The sequence below is a fragment of the Ptychodera flava genome, unplaced genomic scaffold, assembly GCF_041260155.1.
Source record: "Ptychodera flava strain L36383 unplaced genomic scaffold, AS_Pfla_20210202 Scaffold_34__1_contigs__length_2629520_pilon, whole genome shotgun sequence".
NCBI lineage: Eukaryota > Metazoa > Hemichordata > Enteropneusta > Ptychoderidae > Ptychodera > Ptychodera flava.
Genome location: NW_027248356.1, coordinates 1,601,663 through 1,623,242, shown reverse-complemented (window position 1 = coordinate 1,623,242; position 21,580 = coordinate 1,601,663). Strand labels below are relative to the sequence as shown.

At 37.7% G+C, this 21,580-nt stretch overlaps 1 protein-coding gene and 1 long non-coding RNA gene across 2 annotated transcripts; both read right to left on the bottom strand.

The window, feature by feature from the left end:
- Positions 1–1,782: 1,782 nt before the first annotated feature.
- LOC139127646 (dehydrogenase/reductase SDR family member 4-like) lies at positions 1,783–21,280 on the bottom strand. The gene is made up of 4 exons (XM_070693560.1): positions 21,104–21,280; positions 19,994–20,171; positions 10,039–10,116; positions 1,783–1,920 (listed from the first exon to the last, which is right to left on the bottom strand). The coding sequence occupies exons 1-4, from the start codon at positions 21,250–21,252 to the stop codon at positions 1,783–1,785; spliced, it is 543 nt and encodes a 180-aa protein (XP_070549661.1). The 5' UTR covers positions 21,253–21,280.
- On the bottom strand, positions 8,174–9,419 carry LOC139127672 (uncharacterized). The gene is made up of 3 exons (XR_011551075.1): positions 9,393–9,419; positions 8,763–8,833; positions 8,174–8,228 (listed from the first exon to the last, which is right to left on the bottom strand). It is a non-coding gene; the product is annotated as an uncharacterized lncRNA (long non-coding RNA).
- Positions 21,281–21,580: the final 300 nt, after the last annotated feature.

Here is a 21,580-nt window from a genome sequence, read left to right as displayed (position 1 = left end):
GTAGGCACTTAATGGAAAGTTTCCAATCGGCTATCAAATTTATAAATCCGTGCACAATCACAATGAAAGAGGTCAACTTAAAACGTTGCAACTCCACAGACCACCATGCTGCAAAGTGCATGTGAATATCGCAAAATTGTCCATTTTACTGTAAAAATTATGAAGAGTTGCCCCTGCAACGTAACGAGTCATGGCCCCTGCATCGATAACCGTACCTTCCATCACAGTCTTAAATGTATACCTCCGGCAACTATGACAGTTTCCCCCGGTGATGAACGACGCGTCATCAGAACAGAGAAAGGATGCAGCGCCTGCGCATTCGCTAGGCTCACCAAACCTGAAAGGGAGTTAAGATTAAATCTGTAGATTGAAGCATCATAAATTGTTGCAAAAAGAGTCACGATCGGACAAATGATGCCCAAAACTGGGCTACAGCTTGTGCCGAGCACTTGGCTTTACCATATGAAGACAACTGGCATAAGATTTGTTCCAGCTTTCAAAGTGTGTGGTATTTGCGGAAAGTCCATGTGTAAAGTTTGTATAAGCATCAAGCCTCAACCACAGGGAACCTAGAAATCTGGCTGTTGGTGTTGTTGTTTGTATTGTTGTGTATGCTTATATTAGTCGTGTTGTTGTTTTTGTTGTTTTTTGTTTTTGACCAATAACATTTAACAAACATAACTATTCTGTTGTAGTTATTTCAAACGCTACGTAAATTCATTAATTATCCAAATGCAACTCTCTCCCAATGTACATTCTCTTCCTATGTGTCATTATAGGAAAAGATTGTAGGTTGCCAGAGTTCCATTGGTCAAATAATTATAGTCTCCGTGTAGTGATGCTTATGACATCTACATTATGTGTGAAATAACAACACAATAGTTATGTTCATTGAATTTTATTGGTCAACAACAACAACATGACTAATGTAGATATAAACAACAACAACAAAAAACAACAACAACAACAAGATTTCTTGGTTCCCTATGCGCTAACCACAGTTTTTGCTTACCTCTTCATGGGAGTCGCCTTGAGGCCAAGATCATGCAGTGTGTCATTGTCTGTGATCTACAAATAATGAAAATGCATACTAATGCGACAAGAGCGCTAGAAATTATAGAAACTTTGAAGCAGTAATCTCGGGATTACTTTGGCATAGTAAGTGACCTGTCATGACTACATCCAAATTACACATTTTTGTGCCCAAATGGCACAACTCTCTGGCGCACGTACAACCTATTTGTATTGATGTCAACGTTCGATCATTGGAATGCAACAATAAATATTGTCGGAAATTTTTGATGAAACTCAGTTAAATAACCATTACGCGTTGCGAAATATTATTTTTGTGTAACTTTTCCGTAATGATTTACCTGGTATACATCATCCATCAATTGAAATCACCATAAGTTTAAATAGGTGCGCAAAAAAACAACGATAAACATTTTTCCGGTAGGTGCCAATATGCCAGTTTCTATAGCTAGAGACGAATCTACGACCGTGGTATACGCTATTCAGTATCATCATTGTCAATTTTCTTAGTTGTGAGTGCTCAGTAACAGTGTGAATTTTTATCTCATGTCGGACGTGCGTAGATTTAGTTACTCTATTCTGCTAAGGCCAATACTTGCTGCCGTTTGCTGTGGAAATCGAAAGCTACCTGCCGAGTCAACATCCTTTTCTGCGCGATGATGTTTTGTAAAATTTGTCTCGTCAGACTGTACTCTCCTCTCAGTCTCAGCACAAATGTGTTGTCTGCAAATTGAAAAAAAATGGAAATACTCACAACTTGGCAAATCTTGTTTTGATAATTCCAGGAACAAGACAGTTCACCCGTATATTCTTCTCTGCAAGTTGTTGGGCCACAGCCTTGGTTAAGCCTAGCAACGCTGTCTTGGACACGCCATATGCACCAAGTAACTGAAAAATACAAATTGTGCAATTATTCTATTATTTACAGGCCAAAATCTGATATCGTGTATTTCGAATGACACAGTTCAAACAGTTACCCTTTGGGTCCTCAATAATTGTGATTATTACATGTACCACATACAATCTGGTAGCAAAGAAATAAACTTGGTATTTTAACAGACAGAGATAATATAGTCCCTCTAATTTTTTGTATTTTCTAAAAATCTGTGACACTTTTCTAAGTATTTTAGCGATTTATTAGGCTAATTATCACTGCTTTTAAATATCTTACTCATCGCTTGCGTTCAGAAAAAATATTTCACGTGTTTTGTCAACTGCCAAGCATTTTGAAAACAAGTCACTTGCCATTAACTAATGTTTAAATAGAAAACCATGGTAAAATTATTTACGCTAAATTATGCAAATTAGTTATCCGTACTACTTTCTATTGGTAAATATTGTCGCCTGCTCCCGAACAACAATAAATATTGAAGCAAATTGTATATTTGTGGAGGAAATTAAGTATAACAATTGGCAGAAATGCATTTATGTGGAACATTTGGAATCAGGATTTATTATATTTTCCAAGTGAAACTAATGTCTCGGCACGGACGGAACAAAAAGCTGTGACTACGATGGCAGCAGTAGGCCTACCGGTGAAATCTACAGTTTAGCTGTCCACATCTGACAGATATGCTGTTTCGACCAAAGATGTCAACGCTCTCATCGGGTTGCAAAAAAATATATATCAAACAAAAAAAGTCCAACACTCGACGGAGCTCATCGAAAGGCGATAGTGTTGTACCATTGTCGGCCGTGGCAAAGACAAAATATGTCGTGGCCAGCAACGTGAGCGATAGATCCCGACATCAACCCCCCTCCCCGTCTCCACAGATCGGCTCCAGAAAACAACGCGATGATCAGTACTTCGTCATCCTAGAAATGTTGTTGCCAGCAGGTTTAAAAGCAGTTACCTTGGCTATTCTCCAATACTCAGATCACCGGAGGAGTCTTTAACTTTACATTCACATCGTGGCCACAGGAAACAACTCTTCACCGCGTCTTTCAACCGTAGTCTAGCCATACCGTACTCGGACTCTAATTCTGAGATATAAGACTAAATTGCGAGCACGAGTTTGAAGTTTCAGTTATTCGAATTTTTGTTATAATTACAGTTGATCTTGTTACTCTATTATGCCAATTTTGTTTACATGTATTGAAAATATTTTAGATTTCTGCCCTGAAAAGTGTTTGTTTGTGTCTGATTTGTTGTCTTAGTCGAGATGGAAATAGAGTGATAGAAAGAACTCGGTACGCTGTATTTACATATTTGATTATTATTATATTATTATTTATTTATTTAGCCTTCAAAAAGAAGAGAAAAAATACATAATATACCAAAAATAACAAGATACAATACAACAAAACAACGCAGAACAGAGCTAAAACGGCATCAGCAACATGTTAAGAATGTGCCTATTATGTACACCTCTTGTCAATAAAAGATGACGTATACTGTCCGTTAATCCATCCGGTGTAGGAAAAGTCTTCATACTTTTAATACAGAATTTGAATAATGTTTATCGAAGATGTAACGAAAGAAAGAAACATTATGTTTTGCACAAATCTTATTAACACGTGAGAGTAAATCCGTGTGACCGTTCAGATTACCACGAAAATTCATGTTCAAAAGATGCAAATAAAACAACGAGCACGTGAATTGTCAGCGAAGATTGATTTCAGTAGTTCAAGAGAACTTATCTCTAATGATTTTTCAATAGTCATGACATTGAGCGCTTTTAGGAACTGAGTGCTTCTACAAAATTTGTGAATACCAAAGCCAGCTTTGAGCAACTTAGCTTGAGTCTTTTCAACCTCACTCAGAGAAGATTTGGAAACATGTACACAGTTAATACCGTACGTCAGAACTGGCCTAATGGCAGCATTCCATACATAGGCAAGCATATCATATTTACTATTACCATTATGGAAGCCGGCACCTTGAAAACCATAAAATGCCTTTCTGCATGCATTAATTCTATTCAAAATATGTACATTGGTATTAAGAGATGACAATGTAACACCTAGATAATTCACACTTTCACATTCAGCAAGTCTTACTCCATCCAGAGACCAAAATGGACGAGGAGTAAGATTACACCCCCCAAAAATAACGCAATCTGTTTTCTTTGGATTAAAGCGTAAACCATGTTCTGTAATATATCTCTGAGCAGTATTAATCATATTTTGAAGACCTGTGCTGGTTAGACTAGCTAACATTATGTCATCAGCGTAACAAAAGACATTAAAAGAACATTACTGATATTGATGCCACCAACACACGCCGTGAGTTCATCAACAAGACCTTGATAGAACAAGTTAAAAAGAAAGGGTGACGATAACCCCCCTTGTCGAGTGCCTACAGATACCGTAATTGATTCGCTCAATCTAGAACCCCATTTAATTTGTACATTAAGATGCCTGTACCAGTACACCAACATCAACCAACAGTGATCAGGAATCACATCTATCGCTTTACAAAACAAAATGTCATGAGGTACGGCATCAAATGCACCTTCAGCATCAAGCGAACAGGTATAAACAGGTGAACCTCGTTTAGTACAGTATGAAATGACATCATTTGCGAGTGCAGCAGCAGTAGTGGTTCCTCTGCCGGGTATAAACCCAAATTGTAGATCACTAAATTTGTGATTCCCAGATACATCAAGAATATACAGTTCAAGAATCTTAGAAAAGGTATTTGACAATGTTAACGGCCTATAATGGTTTGGTACAGCAGGATCTAGTGTAGGTTTCTTCAATAATGGAATAAGTAAGCCTTTCAAAAAAGACGTAGGAACAATACCAAACCTAAAGCATATTGAAAACATCGCACTTAGATGATAAATAATCTTTGAGTTAATTGCATATTTTAAGTGTTCAGACATTACACCATCAGCACCTGGTGCACAACCACTCCTGAGTTTCTGAATATATCTCACCAGCATAGTCTCAGACATAACAAAATCGGGAAAAGTAACATTCGAAAGATCATTACATTTTTCAGAAACCTTTTCCGTAGCAGAAGAAATTACATCACTGATATAGTTAGACCTGCTAAATTTGCAGGTAAAGTGATCATAAAATTTCATTATATCAATACACTTATCAACATCATTTAAAGAACCATCATGTTTCAGCTTACGGATACAATTCCAAAATTTACGAAGGGAACGACAAGAATAAAGTGAATTAAGCATACCAGGTGTACGGTTCAACGTACTGTTCATAGCTGTAGTGCAAGCGTTACGATATGCCTTTTTGGCTGCTTTATAGCACATGTAAATGTGGCCTGATTATGAATTGTCGAAAGTTCCCCTAGCCAATCAGTGAGATCGCAGCTGATGAAAAGTTCATTGACAGCATTTGCACACTATATAGAATCTATATGCAATCAGGCATTGTCGTGACAAACTCGAGGAACATATGTAATAATAACAGAACCTTACGGCCTTGGAGGGCGCTCTGTGGCGTTCCGAAGGTATTTCCCGAAGAATACGGAGTATTATGCCGCCAGTACTTTTTTTCGCTTCTCTCGGAATAGTACAGGCGGCAGAATACACCGTATCCCTCGGAAAATACCTTCGGAACGCCACAGAGCGCCCTCAAAGGCCATGGCTTCTGTCATATCTTAGAATGGAAATCAAATAACTCGGTTTTTGTCTTGTACTAGTTCTGTAAAATATGAACATTGTCCATACAGAAATGCATAACGACACGAACACGCCGAATTTTAAGCCACAAAATCAAACGAATTCTAATATTGATAATTCCAAAGAGACTATGAATGTCGAAAGTCTAGTTATGAAACAGATGGCTTGAAAAGTTAGCTGTCGTGTTGACCGACATGCATGCCCAGATGTGATAAATTCTATAATCTTTGTTAATTTTTGCAGCGATGTTTCACATGTCTTGGAAGAAAGAGAAAGGACTGCGCCCGCAGAGCATTTTGGGCAATGAAGTGAAACTATTTGGTACCTGTTCGACTTTCTAGTACTAGTCCATCGCGAAAATGTGGACATAAACATCAACTCAAACTCGTACATAAGTTCAACAATATCATAGGTCTACTCCACCAAAATCGTTTTCAGGTAGAATGCACCTTGGTGACAGATATTCTGTCACTCATTTTTTACAATTCACTTCCGGTCTAGTGCTTGATTGTTTATTTTAAAGGTCTTAGAGTAGGAGAACAAGCAAACTAACGGTCGATAGAGCTCCCACTATGTCATGTAGAAAACAACTATTTGTGACACATGTATTGATGAAGGTGGACATTTTTGATAGCTCATTTCAGGTAGCCTGGCCATAAATTGCAAAAATAGGTGCAAAAATACACAATTGAAGATTGCATCATAATTTGAAACAAATCACTTCATGATCATTCCTGACGACATGTAAACCAAAGCTATAATGACACGAGTGGTTTTTGGAGAAACAATTGTTTGACCAAAAATGGGACAGTTGTTTAAAAAAAATACAGAACAGCAGATTTCAACACAATTGAATATTCAAATTTACTTCAACTGTAGGAATTTGTATACCAAATATCCAAAGCTATCAGACGAGTACCTTTTTGAGAAACAATGTTTTGAGAAACAATTACAAAAAAGACGAAAAAAATACAAAGTGTAGATTTTCAATTTGACTATGTCACATTTTGAGAATCAATAAAAACCAGTACACCAAATATCAAAGCTGTAAGACAAGCGGTGTTAGTGAAATACATTTTTGACCAAAAATGACAAATATTTTCTTAAAAATGAAAATGTACATATTTCTGCACAATTTGAACAAATCTGAAATATGTCATCCCGAGGGACCTATATCCAAAATATCTACTCTGTCTGACCTGTTTTTTAAAGATTTCTTGACCAAAACTGACAAAAATATCCTTAAAATACACATTTTCATATATCACCACAATTTAAACAAGCCTCACTGAGCTCGCACTAAGTGAATAGCACATCAAATTTCACAATTGAGCAAGCGGCTCAGAGGAGATTTTTTGACCAAACAAAGCAAAAAATGCCGCAAAAATACAAATATGTAAATTTCATTAAAATCCGAACAAACCTAGCTGAGATCAACCCAAGTGAAGTGCGATTCAATTTCAAAGAATCGGACATGCAGTTTCAGAGAGGAAGGCAATTGTTGACGGACGACGGATGACGGACGGACGGACGGAAGACAGAAGAACATACGACAACAGAAAAACAGCCAATTTGAAAAGTTCTGCTGACATGCGATGATTTTTTCTAAAATTTGTCCGCTAACAGTGGAGCTAAAAATCCGTCGTCCTCCTTCTTCTAAAATAAACACATTTGTTTTACCCAAAGAGTTAACACAGAGACCGCGGTCATTTTGAATTTCAATTTATCAGTAAATTAGATGGTTAGTTTCTATAATGCCTAAAGTTGCACGGTAACCCCCCAACTACAACTATTGATTTGGTGAGAGTATGGTTGAAAAATTCATTTAGCAAAGTTTGAGCAAAAGTCTAAGTCTTTCACTTTCGAGACATATACTACCTTAAGCCTCTCGTTAGATGATACGATCATTATGAAGTTATTTCGTACTTTTTCCGATCAGATTTCAATAAAACTGTATCATCGCTTGAGCAAATCCAGTGGTCCGTGAAACATCGCTCAGACTATATAATTTGCGGCTATTCCTCTGGACACGCCCATCAGTATATAATAGATGTTATGGACGAGAGAGAATGCATTTAAGACGGGCAAACTGAACTGCAGAACCACGGAAGTACGCCAATGCCGCTATTCCGATGGCACAATTCAACATATTGATTTCACGTGTTCCTCTATTGCGCCACTGACTAACATTTCGTTCACTCCTACATGACTCTAGCTCATGATTGCCAACCCAAGGCTATTTGTATCACTCAACTCGATTTAAGCCTGTGAATAGGAAATATTTTAATATGAAATAAATAAATAAATAAATAAATAAATAAATAAATAAATAAATAAATAAATAAATCAATCAATCAGGTTTGGTTTGATTTCACTAATTATTATTGCTCTGTCTGTCTGTCTGTCTGTCTGTCTGTCTGTCTCTCTCTCTCTCTCTCTCTCTCTCTCTCTCTCTCTCTCTCTCTCTCTCTCTCTCTCTCTCTCTCTCTCTCTCTCTCTCTCTCTCTCTCTCTCTCTCTCTCTCTCAGTAAAACGTTGTTAAGTACCCTTACCTCGAACGGTACGTACGCAGTTCCACTTGCCATATACAATATCGAACCTCCACTGTACAAAAAAACATGGAAAAAACACTGTCTTTATAGAGGACACAATTTAGCATACCTAAATCCAGCTAGAGGTTTGTTAGTGCTTACATTTTTTATTCGGTTTCATGGTCGTACAATATAGTCAATCGTCTATGCCATTGCAAAACTACATGGTCTGACCCCTTCATTAGTACACAGGCGTTCCCTTCATGTAATATCTCTGTACATGTAAATCATATGCATGCCCACACACTCCAAATCATGCACACACAAATACACTGTAAGGAAAGCGACACACACGAAGATTAACCTTGGAATACTAAGGATTAAACCGACACAACTTGTTACTATTTAGTCTGGTCGAGTATTAAAAAACACAGCAAATAAGCTTAGTATACGCAATATTTTGTATCGCTACTTTTATTTCCTTTGGTATTATCCTATTAGGCCTATTGTTCTTTCCATTCCTTTTTCTATTTTTGGATTTCTTGGTGGTTGCATGAGTTCTTTGCATAATTATAGCGACATTCGGGAACGAAATGACTTAACATACCCTCTAGCTTCCATATATGGTGTGGCTTCTTTCGTAAAGAAAAACGTACTATGGACATTGACATGGAAAACCTGTGAGAGAATAATGTAAATCAGTATCTATAAGACCAAAAGAACGAATTTATCTACATGAAAGTGACGTAACTGGTTAAGACGAGCGATCACTGAGTTGCGCGTATGGAAAATCGTCTCTGTAATATTGGTGTGCGCTGATGACGTAAGGTTTCTACGTAATGCCGTTGGTGCTGTCTGCTCGTACAGTCGAATAATTTAAACGTTTCACAGTTTATCATCCCCAACGACATCTCGCCAGGTAGGAAACCATATCTGTCAAAATTTGATAGAACACAAGCACACACACAATGCATTCACGGACATAGACCCATACCATAGAATATATCACACAATTATAATTCATAATGGGGTACATTGCGAATCTCAGCTACTAACGGCTTCTTTGCATAGATTCAATGCATCTGGTAAGGTCGACAGCATAGTGGTAAACGATATGAAGACTTCTGACTAAGCTCATTTGTCTTCTCCAACAATAGACAAACTAAAATGTGAGATATCTTAAAGGAGAGTAACTTCTGTCAGTAAGAGAGAGAACATTTGTGTCTTTTCATCTCACCTTTTCCCATTGTGACTCAGTGGTCTGGAAGGAAACATTAAAATACTGATCAAAATTGAGCAACGTCAACAAAAACAAAAAAAAACAAAAAAAAACCAAAACTTTTATGTTCTTCCCATTACGTAATGTACGTTGCCGAGTGGTGTTAAACGTGTTTTAAATCACCGTAGCGCTGTGTGTTACCGCAAAATTCGTGTTTCTTAAATACGACGTATTGTTGTATCGTAATAATATATCTTGCCCTAGATCCATTAATGTCCATGCTTTGTAAAACTGTTGTATTCCCAATGCTAAAAGTGCACTGTGACACATGTGAATAAGACTAGTGAGAATCACTTATTACATCAAAAACGGATAAGGGTTCCACTTTAATGTCAAGGAAGTGTCAACCCTCCGATATGGCATTATTTTCCTTTGATTTGTGTCAATTGTTATATCAACCACTCGTTCTGACTGAGAAGCGTTTGCTAATTCAAACTATTTTCCTTTGTTAGTCTAGAGTATATGCCAGTGTCTAATATGTCCAATAAGACAGGGGTAAAGCACGGTGTATTGGGTGACAAATAGAAGAGAAAATGCATATGTTCTAAATCATATACTGACAGCACTGTACAATTTATGAATTTAGTATCTGTGATAAACGCACCTCAAGTATTGGTCCAACGTACGGGTTTACGGCAGCATTCTGAATTAATATATCAATACCCCCATGTCGTTCTGCTGTCTGGAGAGAGAGAGAGAGAGAGAGAGAGAGAGAGAGAGAGAGAGAGAGAGAGAGAGAGAGAGAGAGAGAGAGAGAGAGAGAGAGAGAGAGAGAGAGAGAGAGAGAGAGAGAGAGAGAGAGAGACAGACAGACAGACAGACAGACAGACAGACAGAGACAGAGAGAGAGAGAGAGAGAGAGAGAGAGAGAGAGAGAGAGAGACAGACAGACAGACAGACAGACAGACAGACAGACAGACAGACAGACAGAGGGAGGCTTTTTGTTATTGGGAACGTGATACAGGGTAATAACTTAATGTACAAAGTCACATGTGGATGTACAGACATAGCCCTATGGTAATTAGGGCTCAATGGATGTCACACGTATACCTACCTTTCTTCTGACTGATGATGTATATATGAAAAAAATGATAAATGACTTTTACACAGTCAATCATAACTCAAAGTGTTGTTCGCAAGAATAATACAAAATACCAGGAAAGAAAGAAAAGATCTGATAAAAAAATGATCTAGACTTTGTCGGATTTGTTTGCGACGGCATGGATATTATGTCCCCTTAGAAATGTTTGCGAACCACATTTTTCCGATCAGACAATGTACAAAGCATACTTCACTTTTGTTTTCATCGTGATATAATCCCTTAAGGTGTACCTGGCGTGTGAGTAGTAAACGTGTTAGTCATGTTAGTTGCATAGGGTCATTAGAATTGATGTTTCGGGTAAGTTGGCCTGCAAAATATTTACGTATAGTGATAAAAACAGAATGCATTTTACATAGACGAAATAAATCCAAACAGATTGTTCAATTAAAAGAAAGACGGGGAAAATTGTTTTTACCTAAAATAATTAACTATGTAACGAAATCATACAACTAGATAATATAACCAAAATAGTGATTAGATGAAATTTTAGTAAGTAAAGCATATGTTAGAGTCTGATGGCATTGCATTGCTATTGAAGAGCCAATTAAAAACTGCTGTGTTCTTTTGTTCTCCTTAAGCTCCCGAAATAAAAATAATAAATATGGTATTCAATTCAAGACAACAGTTCACAACCACCGACAAGACTACAAAATAGTAAGCACACAGCTTGCAATATTACGAATTCATATTATCCTAGGGGTGTCTCTTACAGAGCTAACTGTATTTGAAAAGACCCCTAAGTTTCGATCACATGGGCTAAGTATTTGTCATCACACCCAATGATATTCATAATGTCTGTCGTAAAAAAAAGCCTACACAGTAAACGACATGTGGGTTATCAAATAGTTACAGTTCTTCTGTGCATCATTAAGGTTTAATCTTTACATTTCATCTGCAAATTTTCATCTCTGTATTTTATTTAAACTTTTTCTCCAGCCTTATCCGGATTCCGAACAGAGAATATTACCTCTAGATCTAAAAGATAGATACTCAGCCAACATTGTAGGGCATTAAAACAAGACCAAGATACCCTTCTGGTCGACAAACACGACGTTTGGAAGAATTCGTCAACAGTGTATATGGTTTACTACATATGAAAATATAGTTTACAATAATATGGCAACAAACGCCATTTTATGGGTATAAATGAGGTTTCAAAGATAACTTTATCCCAAACTTTCCCGGGGAAGAGATTTTATCTGTTCTAGTTATTGGGATTCGGGATCATTCCGAGATAGACAGAGGCATTGTTATTTTTGCCCTAGGTCCACTTGGTAGTGCCCTGCAGTTTAACCCCTACGTGTCGATTGAACTAAATTGAAATATACTTTGGAATGGGCGATGAACTTTTGAAGGTCCAATGCCTTTGAATGCGTTTTTTAAATCGTCTCTGAAAAGACAACAGGTCATCGTGAAAAAACCTGAAATAATATTTTTATTTTCATCTAAATGATCGCCTAATCCGTGTCCCCGGGAAGTAAGGGTCAGAAAACGACTTGACTGCAATTAATCATCGCGACAATGTCATTCAATGCAAAGCAATTAGTTGTCCAATGAATGCGTGGAATTCAATCATGCTAGCAGTGGTGAGCACCAGCAAATCAAGACTGAAGACATAGGCGTAGACAACACCCGGGTAAAATTTCAGAATATCTTCTGTGTTAGCTCGAACTGAGTCAAGCCCCTTCTCCTGACAGATTTCTACGATGAATAAGATAGCTACTCTCACTATTGCCATGCGAAAATCGTGTTACTCTCTACGTTAGCTGCAAACACCACTGTAATAATGTTTCCATATCTCTAGGAAAGAATGTGAAGATTTCAAAGCTTACTGCTACCGTAATTTAGCTCCTACCTTCCATGTACTTTCTACCATTCCTTTTTGTTTCTCCCCACCTACAATCTTGCCGCAATACAAAATGTTTAACAAATCAGCCTATTGTGTAGGTATGACAGTCAGCTGAATTAATTAAAACAAGAATCGGTTTGCCAGTATTTATTACAGGGACAATAATAAGTCTGCGGCTAGCCATATGGCGAAATGCCCAGCGAAACAGCCACTCATTTGATGGAATTATGAACAGTTTAGCGATAGAATCTACACGTTGGGGTCCCCCGTTTAACTGCTATTCCACGTACCCTTGCCGAACTCTCCCTCCTTGATACAAAATTTGAATTTGATACACGGCTTTCTTACTCCATGGCAATGAGACATGTACCGGAGATGGAGTAGGCAAATTCAAGTTCAGTGTACACTTGCGCTAACTTCTGTCACATTTCCGACGCTAGTTTCACTTGGATGGGTTCATTTTAGGAGGAGGGTTTTCCAGGACCTGGGAAACAAATTTGTAAGCGATATAATCCCCTTTTTAAAGAAACAGACTCTAAATCACCAACAATTTTGTGGCTTACAGTTTGTAACAGTACATTCCAGTCAATAATTCAACGATCTCTGATCAAAATTTGATACATTTGTGATTACATGTGTCGAATGGCCGGTGTTACATATCACTTAGTTGAGTGGTCAGTTTCTTCGGCGGGGGGGGGCGGTGGATTATTTTTTGCCGACGTCAAAAAGTGGCTGACCCCCCTATTCCAAATTTTGAAAACAGGGTGACCCCCATTCCAAATTTCGAAAACAGGGTGACCCCCCTGGGGCGCGACATAGGTAAAATAAAAGGTGGACATAACGTCATATATATATATATAATATATATATATATATATATATATATATATATATATATATATATATATATATATATATATATATATATATATATATATATATATATATATATTATATATATATATATATATATATATATATAATATATAATATATATATATATATATATATGTATGTATGTATGTATCATATTTTACATTTACATACCGGTATATTTATATTTTAAATAGTCATTCTATGTTTCAATGAAATTGTTGACATGTCAGTTGTAAGATAGGACTTTCAAAGTGTCAATCTTAAAGTTTGAATACAGTACATTTTGAATGAGCTGTATTTGAATGAGCGTGAATGTATTTCACACTTTCTACGCTTAACCAGATGTCCTGAACTGTTGTACAGAAAGGGATGTCAATCATTAATATCAAAGAGAAAAAAAGCAGTGAATCAAAAACTTTGATGGGTGTTAAGACTTGCCAACCATCCAATTAGATTTCCTGAGGAGCCATAGAGAGCTTTTTTAGCCAAATCTGATGTGTACAGTGTCTGAGAGGACCTTTTCTTGTAACATTGAAACCATAAAAGCACAGCTAATAATGACAAAAACTGCCTTTTTTAACTGTTATTTTGTTCATAAAAAGCATCTTTCTACAGAAAACCTGTGAACAAGGAAAATAATTGTATCAATGAGAAGGAAAGATATCTTGTCATTTTTCTATCTCTATAATAAGTCACTGTATCAAATATATATATTGTGAAATATTTGTGCAAGTTGCTTTCTCATACTGAATTCTCATAGAGAGAACAGAATTTGTCATCCTTTTCATATGAAATGCAGATTTCATAATGGTACACTTTCACTTAGCAAACATCAAGATATCTCTGATTTATTCAAGTATGGCGCCCGAAGGGCGCGCCGAAAAATATGAAACATCCTGATATCTCTGATATATATGCCTGGTATATTAAAGTCATGCACCTGAAGGGCATGCTGAAAAATGTCTGATATATTAAAGTAATGCGCTTGAAGAGCACGCTGAAAAATATTGAACATACAGATATCTCTGATGTATGTATGCTTGATATGTTAAAGTTGGGCGTGCTGAAAAATATGACTGATTATTATAGTTACGCGCCCAAAGGGCGCGCCGAAAAATACAACTGAATGATGAAATTTGTGACTGACACTAGCATTTTAGGCAATGATGAGCCTGTGTCAAAATTCAAAAACACACTGACCCCCCCTATTGGGCATTTCAAAAACATGGTGACCCCCCCTATCACAAAAGTCAAAAACAGGGTGACCCCCCCCCCCATGAATCCACCGCCCCCCCCCCAGGCTGAAGAAACTGACCAGTCCCTTAGTTGAGAGGGTTTTTTTACATCGCAATGCGTCCCCGAGATCCCTGACGTCTAGTTTTAAAGCCTGCACTCAGCTAAGTTAATCGCCAAACTGTTTACGATTTCGCTAAAATGACTGGCTGTTTTGCAAGCCCTGCGTACGATATCCTGTGCGTTCTCGACGTTATACGGCCTCCCGAGGCCGGAAACACACAACGTAGTACGCAGGGCGAACTGTTTTGCTGGTCATTTCGCCCTACGGCTGACCGCAGACTTACTATCGTGTCCGTGATAATTCTATGTATTGAAGATGATTGTTTATTCTGCAAATTAAGTGACTCGTAAATTTGTTACTATATAGTAAAAAGAATTCAGGTTGACCTATTTACGCCCGGGTCTTTTTTTCACCCCGTTCTTCAAGCACAGATCGTAAAGAGAACCTGTTTTGTGGCCACACGTTCTCTTCTCATTCAGGAACACGGTGGTACAGAAATATGTTGATAAAAATTCATTATTTTGATAAAAAATGCGATTTTTCAAAATCTCTCGCAAAATCCCGTGTACTCTCGCTTACCCTAACAATTGACGGTGCCCCCGCGCGAGAAATTATAATAAAGGCAAATATAAACAAACACAATCGCATTTAATGAGGTACATTTTGGTATGTTTCTTGCGGATTATTCTGACATTCACCTGGTTCAATTTGTTTGCTTAAATTATCTCCGAATTTGCGATTAATAATTATAATATCCCGTCTCCGGGGGGGGGGGGGCTCGCGACCGACTTTTTGTTTGTAAGTACAGTGCGCCCGACCGCTATACGTGACCCCCGTCGCTTACCCCTATGTTCTAACGGAACAAATTAAGCACAAACGAAAACCGCTAATTTCAAGTATCTTTACGCGTATAATGTCCCGAAACATGTTAATTTACTCCAGCCATACCTTTGTTTACTCGTCCCGTCTTTAAAATTGTGAATGGGTTTGATTTAATGTGAATTAGCTGCATCAAACAAACACTCCGGACAAGCCGCGAAGTCGCACCCCTGACGATGTTTCGCCTGTGCAGACAAACATGAACCTGTGACCGAAACGGTATACGCTCGTAAAAGAGGCGTAGATTTAGATCAATAGATAGGAATATGAAAGGAGCCATGAACTTTTAAAAATTATAACCTTTAAACAACATGAACTATTCAATTAAACTTCCAATTTTTAAACGATATTTCGATTTCGCGCGCGTCGCCCAGTCGCAGTCGGTCGCCCAGACGTACAATGAGGTCAACGAACTCCTATGTATTTTGCAAGCCGATGAAAGGCGCGCCGTATATCTCCTGGCCTGGTAAAACGTATATTTATGTGCATATCGCGCAAAGTGAGGAGTTTGTGAAAGGATGTTTGGATAATAATGTCAGAAAGATAAAGTTTTAAAATGAGTAGGGATGTAGTGTATTTCTTTCCAAGTATTGCTGTCAAATTGCCGTGATTAAACACATCCAGTCCGGCCGGGGCTGACACCGGGATGAAGTGGCGAAGGTCGATCATTACACGAAAGGACGTGAAAATGTTCCGATGCGACGCAGTCCGTCCCTTGGTTTATTCTCAGTGCATGGAGCCTAAGCTTATTAGGCCGCGTTCAAAAAAAGTGGTGAGGGGGGGGGGGCGCTGGAGGAATTCAGGGGGGATTCGAAATTTTTTGGGGTAGTCGAGGGGGGGGGACTTGAAAGTTTTGCTCTGCCTATAGGGGGGGGACCTGAAAATATTTTGACTCCCAACATTTTGATGTCGTCCAATGGTTCTAATGTTAGTAATAAATAAACAAAATCTAGAACTGTTTTGTCATATTTTATGTCTTTAATCTCGAAAAAGTCTAAAAATGTATGAATGCCATTATATTTTCGTAGAACAAGTTGGCCTTGTAATGGGGCAGGAGCTACAACTGTTGATAATTTTTCAATATTTATATGCAATGTATCAAACACAGTTTCTTGGTGTCTCTCTACAGCATGCTGCTGAAAAACACAATATTCAGTTTGTCAACAAAGCCCGTTTGTCTAAATATTGGTGATAATTGAATGATGCAAATGCACGGTACACGTAGGCTGTGTTGGCAAGCTGAATACTGGATAGCTCAACATTCTGTAGGGAGTAGAACAAGAACACAATTGTATAAACTGAACAAAAATATTGTCAAAATAAAAAGTTAGTACAACTACTGCCCTGCTACTACATACTGGCAGTGACAGTGATACATGTAGCTCTGACTCTGATGTAGTTTAAGAAGAGTTTCGGTCATAGGACACTCAATTGACAGTGAAACATACATCTACTTGTACACAAGATCCAGCCAGAGAGCAACGCATAGAAGACTAGGGGACTAACAGTTACCATGAATATTTGAATTCTGGCATATGAGAAGAATCAAATATTAGAGAAAAAAGATGGGGTCACCATACTTGATCTTATACAAATGTACGATGAAAAGTCAGTTTTTCTAAAATCACCTAAAATCAATATATAAAACCATTCATTTCAAGTTCATGCAGTGAATGAAATTTTCACATCTCATTGTACCAATAACACAAAAGTAAAACTTTGAACAGTAAAGACTCTAATTTAAATGGAAAAATGTGTGACTAAATGGAAATCTTTTATTTCTTATCAAATTTGCCATTATTACACCCAAAATTTCTGAGATTAAAACATTAATTTCATGGAATATTTTAACCTTCCAGTATTGTCAATTTTGTAAAACATTTTATAAGTGGCATCTAAGTTGTACATATGTCTTGTACTTTTGAAAAAAAAATTCTCGGTAGGTCACTGTGCTCATTTTTTCACAATTTGGTTAAACGTAGCTAGGAATACACAAATTTCATACTCTCTCATGATTGTCATTTTGTGTGCTTTTCAGCTGGTGCCATTGAACTGGCCACAGTTGGATAAACTCAAGTCGGCTTAGACTGAGAAATCCAAAAAGTTCACTGATGCATTTAAAAATGAATCAATTTAAGAACTTGCCCTAGGTATATGGCTCTACAACCTTCTGATAAGAGGTAGTGTTGAACATTTGCGTGCAGAACGACACATTACATGTTTTTTTTTTACTCTGCGTGCATTCCTAATTAATATGCGGCTGTATGGTAATTTGGGGGGGGGACTTGAAAATTTTTGAGGGTATTGAGGGGGGACTTGAAAATTTTTGAGGGTATTGAGGGGGATCTGAAAAAAATAAGATTTCAATCGCCATTCCTCCAGCCCCCCCCCCTCTCACCATTTTTTTGAACGCGGCCTTATTTACGCGATTGGAAATGTGTGATTTTCAAAATATCCGCAAAAAAGTAATGCGAGATAGTAGTAGGCCTAAGAAAGCTTTACATGGTATGATCTATCAAAGCCAACGCCGGCTCTCGTTTTGTTCAAAGTTGTGACTTGGCATCAATGAATGACTTTCCTTCAGGATGTCTATAAAATAAGTCCAAACTATCATTGGATGATATTTTAAAAATAAAGCCCTCCCATATCCCTCGGGTTGATTGTCTTCTCTAAAACTTGCGCCATGATTGGCCCTTTCCGAATTTTGTCTCAATTTTATACCACGTGGGGGGAAGTTCATCAACAACAAGGTCTGTGAGTGGTTCACAAATTGCAACTTTCGTCTCACAAGATTGTCAATCAAACAGTGTGGCGTCCCATAACGTTTTGTCGCCGCACTCCAGGGTGAAAAAGAATCACTTTGCGAGCAGACAACGAACATCTAACGCCAAACATCAAGTCAGAAAATCCTATCGAAAGTACTGAATCGTTTTTTTTACTCACCAATCCGAATTTATTCTACCTTCTTTTCTACACTGAACTAATTTTAATCAACTAACCACATTACCCTACAGCGAAGTTATATTTTGGTTTTATCATACATTTTACACTTTACCAATTATCTGTGATGACAAAATGCAGAAAAAAAAATGAAATATTCAATCTGCAGCATCAATGACTGATTGCCAATCTGAGACTCAAACTCCAACAAAAATAGTTCCGGGTCAAAATTGGTAAATAGGTATTAACATAAAGGAATGGCATAATGTTTTTGGTATTGCACTGCAGTGCAAATACCGGTAGTACGAGCGGGCTTCGATGAAAGTAAACTGTGGTACATATGTAAAGTATTTTTTCGCTCAGACAAGTTTATAGACCGCGTCTGAGGTCATGACCTTTATCCAACCCAAGAGACGTACGAGGCACACTCAGCATGCTCAGTAATAACTGGCAACAATTTCAAAAAAGTGATTTGGAGACGAATATGTGCTTGAAGACGTAGGTATTTAGTGAATATCACTTGAATTTTGTGTCATAATTGACTACATGCAAAGTAGAATTAATGATATTAAGCTGAAGTTCAGATCCCGAGGAAAATTTATAACCTAGTAGACAGAGCCGGACTCATTGAACAATCTTCAAAAATTAGCACAATCAAATGGAATACAAAAGAAATTCAAAGAAAAAATTGAGTATAATGATACTTAACACTAGGACGTAATCTAAATTCGGTATTGAATTACTAACTATTCCAAGGCAAAGCACTTCAGCAATTTTGAATCTGACGCTTCGCTTCTCAATCGTTTTGGTAGCGCAGAAGCTCTTACGCAACATAATCGGGAACTATTTCACTCACCAGGGTTTTGCGAAGCATCTTGTTCTATAGTAAAAAAATTTGCACGGTGACCACCCGCCCCTTCCAATTTTTAATTCTTAAAGATCCATTAGCTGTAACTTTGGTCATTTTTTAAATTTTGTCTGTTCTGTGTATCATCTGCAGTTTCTGGTTTGAATCCCGAAACCATGGGAAATTCCTAATACTTAGCTCATAATATACCCTATATGAGTATAATCTGCATTGTTATTGTTTAAATTTTGTATTCAGGTCCGGACTAGAATACATTTATCAACAATAACAATTGTCATTTCCCATATACAGGCTGTGTTGGCAATCAGGACACCGAGCATTGGTCATGATGACCGGATTATAGTAAAATTCTGTAGTTGATACACTGAAACAGAGTAGTGAAAAATTAGTCAAACGTTACAGCTAATGTCCCTTTAATTTAGGTACGAGAATGGTTGAATAGGATGGTTGAAAGTTCGAGCAAATGTTCAAGTCGTTCACTTCCGAGGTACCCACTATCATAATGATTAAAGTTGGGCAATATCAATAGTTCACCAGAAGGAATTTTCTGGCTGCTTCATAAGCTGTTACAGCCTCTCACTTTTTAAAGTATTGTTTGAAAAACGAGAGAAAAATCAATGAAATCATGTTCACCATAAATCAGTGGACGTAAATGTGAAAATCGCTGACATTTGTTAGTATAAGCATTCACACAATGGGGAATACCTCATCCGGAATGTATGTCCCGAAATCAAACAAATTCACTTACAGTTGCTAATAAGTGCTTCCTATGTTCTGCATTTCCTATATGACATACCATGCCAGACACATCCAGGTTTTCTGATGTTAATGTCTCCACTGCCCTATCTACGTTTTCTTGTCTTCGACTGCTAACAACCACGTGTGCACCGTCTTCGGCCAATCTCTTGGCGATGGCCAATCCAATCCTACAAGACATAAAGGAATCCGTAAAAATTCTCATGGTCTGGAAAATATTCATATGAAGAGTTATTGTACGATATTAATACGTAGTAAATAATCCTTTCGGGCTTTTTTGAGGTCCTTTTATCATTCATAATTTCGGTAATGTACAAGTTTATATTTTCATAAGTTCCTCAAACCTTCGTCAAGTGAACGGTACAGAGTTGTGGGTCAAGTCGAATGAACAAAATATCGACCTTAAACATAATCAAATGGAATTAAGATTTCCATAAAAGGTGAAACCCTCCTGAAGGGAGAGTGCGCCTCGAGGGTAACTATTCTAACTTTTAAACCTTTGCAATGTTTTCCGGCCTACCACTTGTGGGGGTTAATTTTAAAGCTCGGTGAGCAAGAAAACTTTTCGCCGTCTTGGTTTTCCGAAAATCGAAAATGTTATTTTCCACACAGGGCTAACAAACGGATGTCGGCCATTTTGAACCTCAAATATCGGTTAAATGTTAGGTGATTTGTTTCTCTGGTACCAACCTTTGTACGATGATCCCTGATATGTATTATTGGTTGGTAATGGTCGACAGCTACCCAACAGTGCAACTAATTGAACCCTCAATGAGTCTAGTCTACTCCCAACACTGGGGTTGCAACGCGCTTACCATTTCCACGCCAAGCTTGAGTGTAATATTAAGTTTTTCACCACTAGCTGGAGGTAACGATAACCATCTACTGAATAACTATTTTATGTTTTACTTACTTGAATATGATCTGTACCTAGTTATTGTCATTGGCAGCTTGCATCTCATTGGACGAAGGAGTGAGCTTAAATACGCATTTTCCCTTTTTTTCACTCACTTGTGCTTACGTCATGTCAATCATAAGTTGCATGGAATAAGTTTTGTTTTTCACCGAAAATCCGGCTTAGAAATGAAAGCAATTTGCTTACCCATCTGTAGAGCCCGTTATCACGGCAACTTTGCCTTCCAGTTTTCTTGCATATACTTTTGATGATGACGTCATTTTCATCACCCCGACTGGAAGAAATCTGCTTTGGTTTCTACACAGAGAAACCAGACACCTGTTGAGTACAGACATGGTTGTGTTCGTAACGTCAAACTGGTCTGCTAACTAAGACTACCTTTCTGTCCCCATGATGTAATATATATATTATTAAGTGTATCACAGGTCACGTGATACAAAGTGGCTTGTTATTACGGCTTTGTGGTGCGTCACTCAGATCGATGGGTTCCAGGTTTTGAAAATGTGTATCAGATAAACCAACTACAAGGTACACATTCTGAAGTGTGATTTATAACTGTATCTGTGGTATTTTTTACACTTTTGACCCATACCAGGGGTACAGTACAGTGGCCGTTATCACCGAGTTGAACCATCGTGTGAGTTAAGTCACGCGCTCTCATTG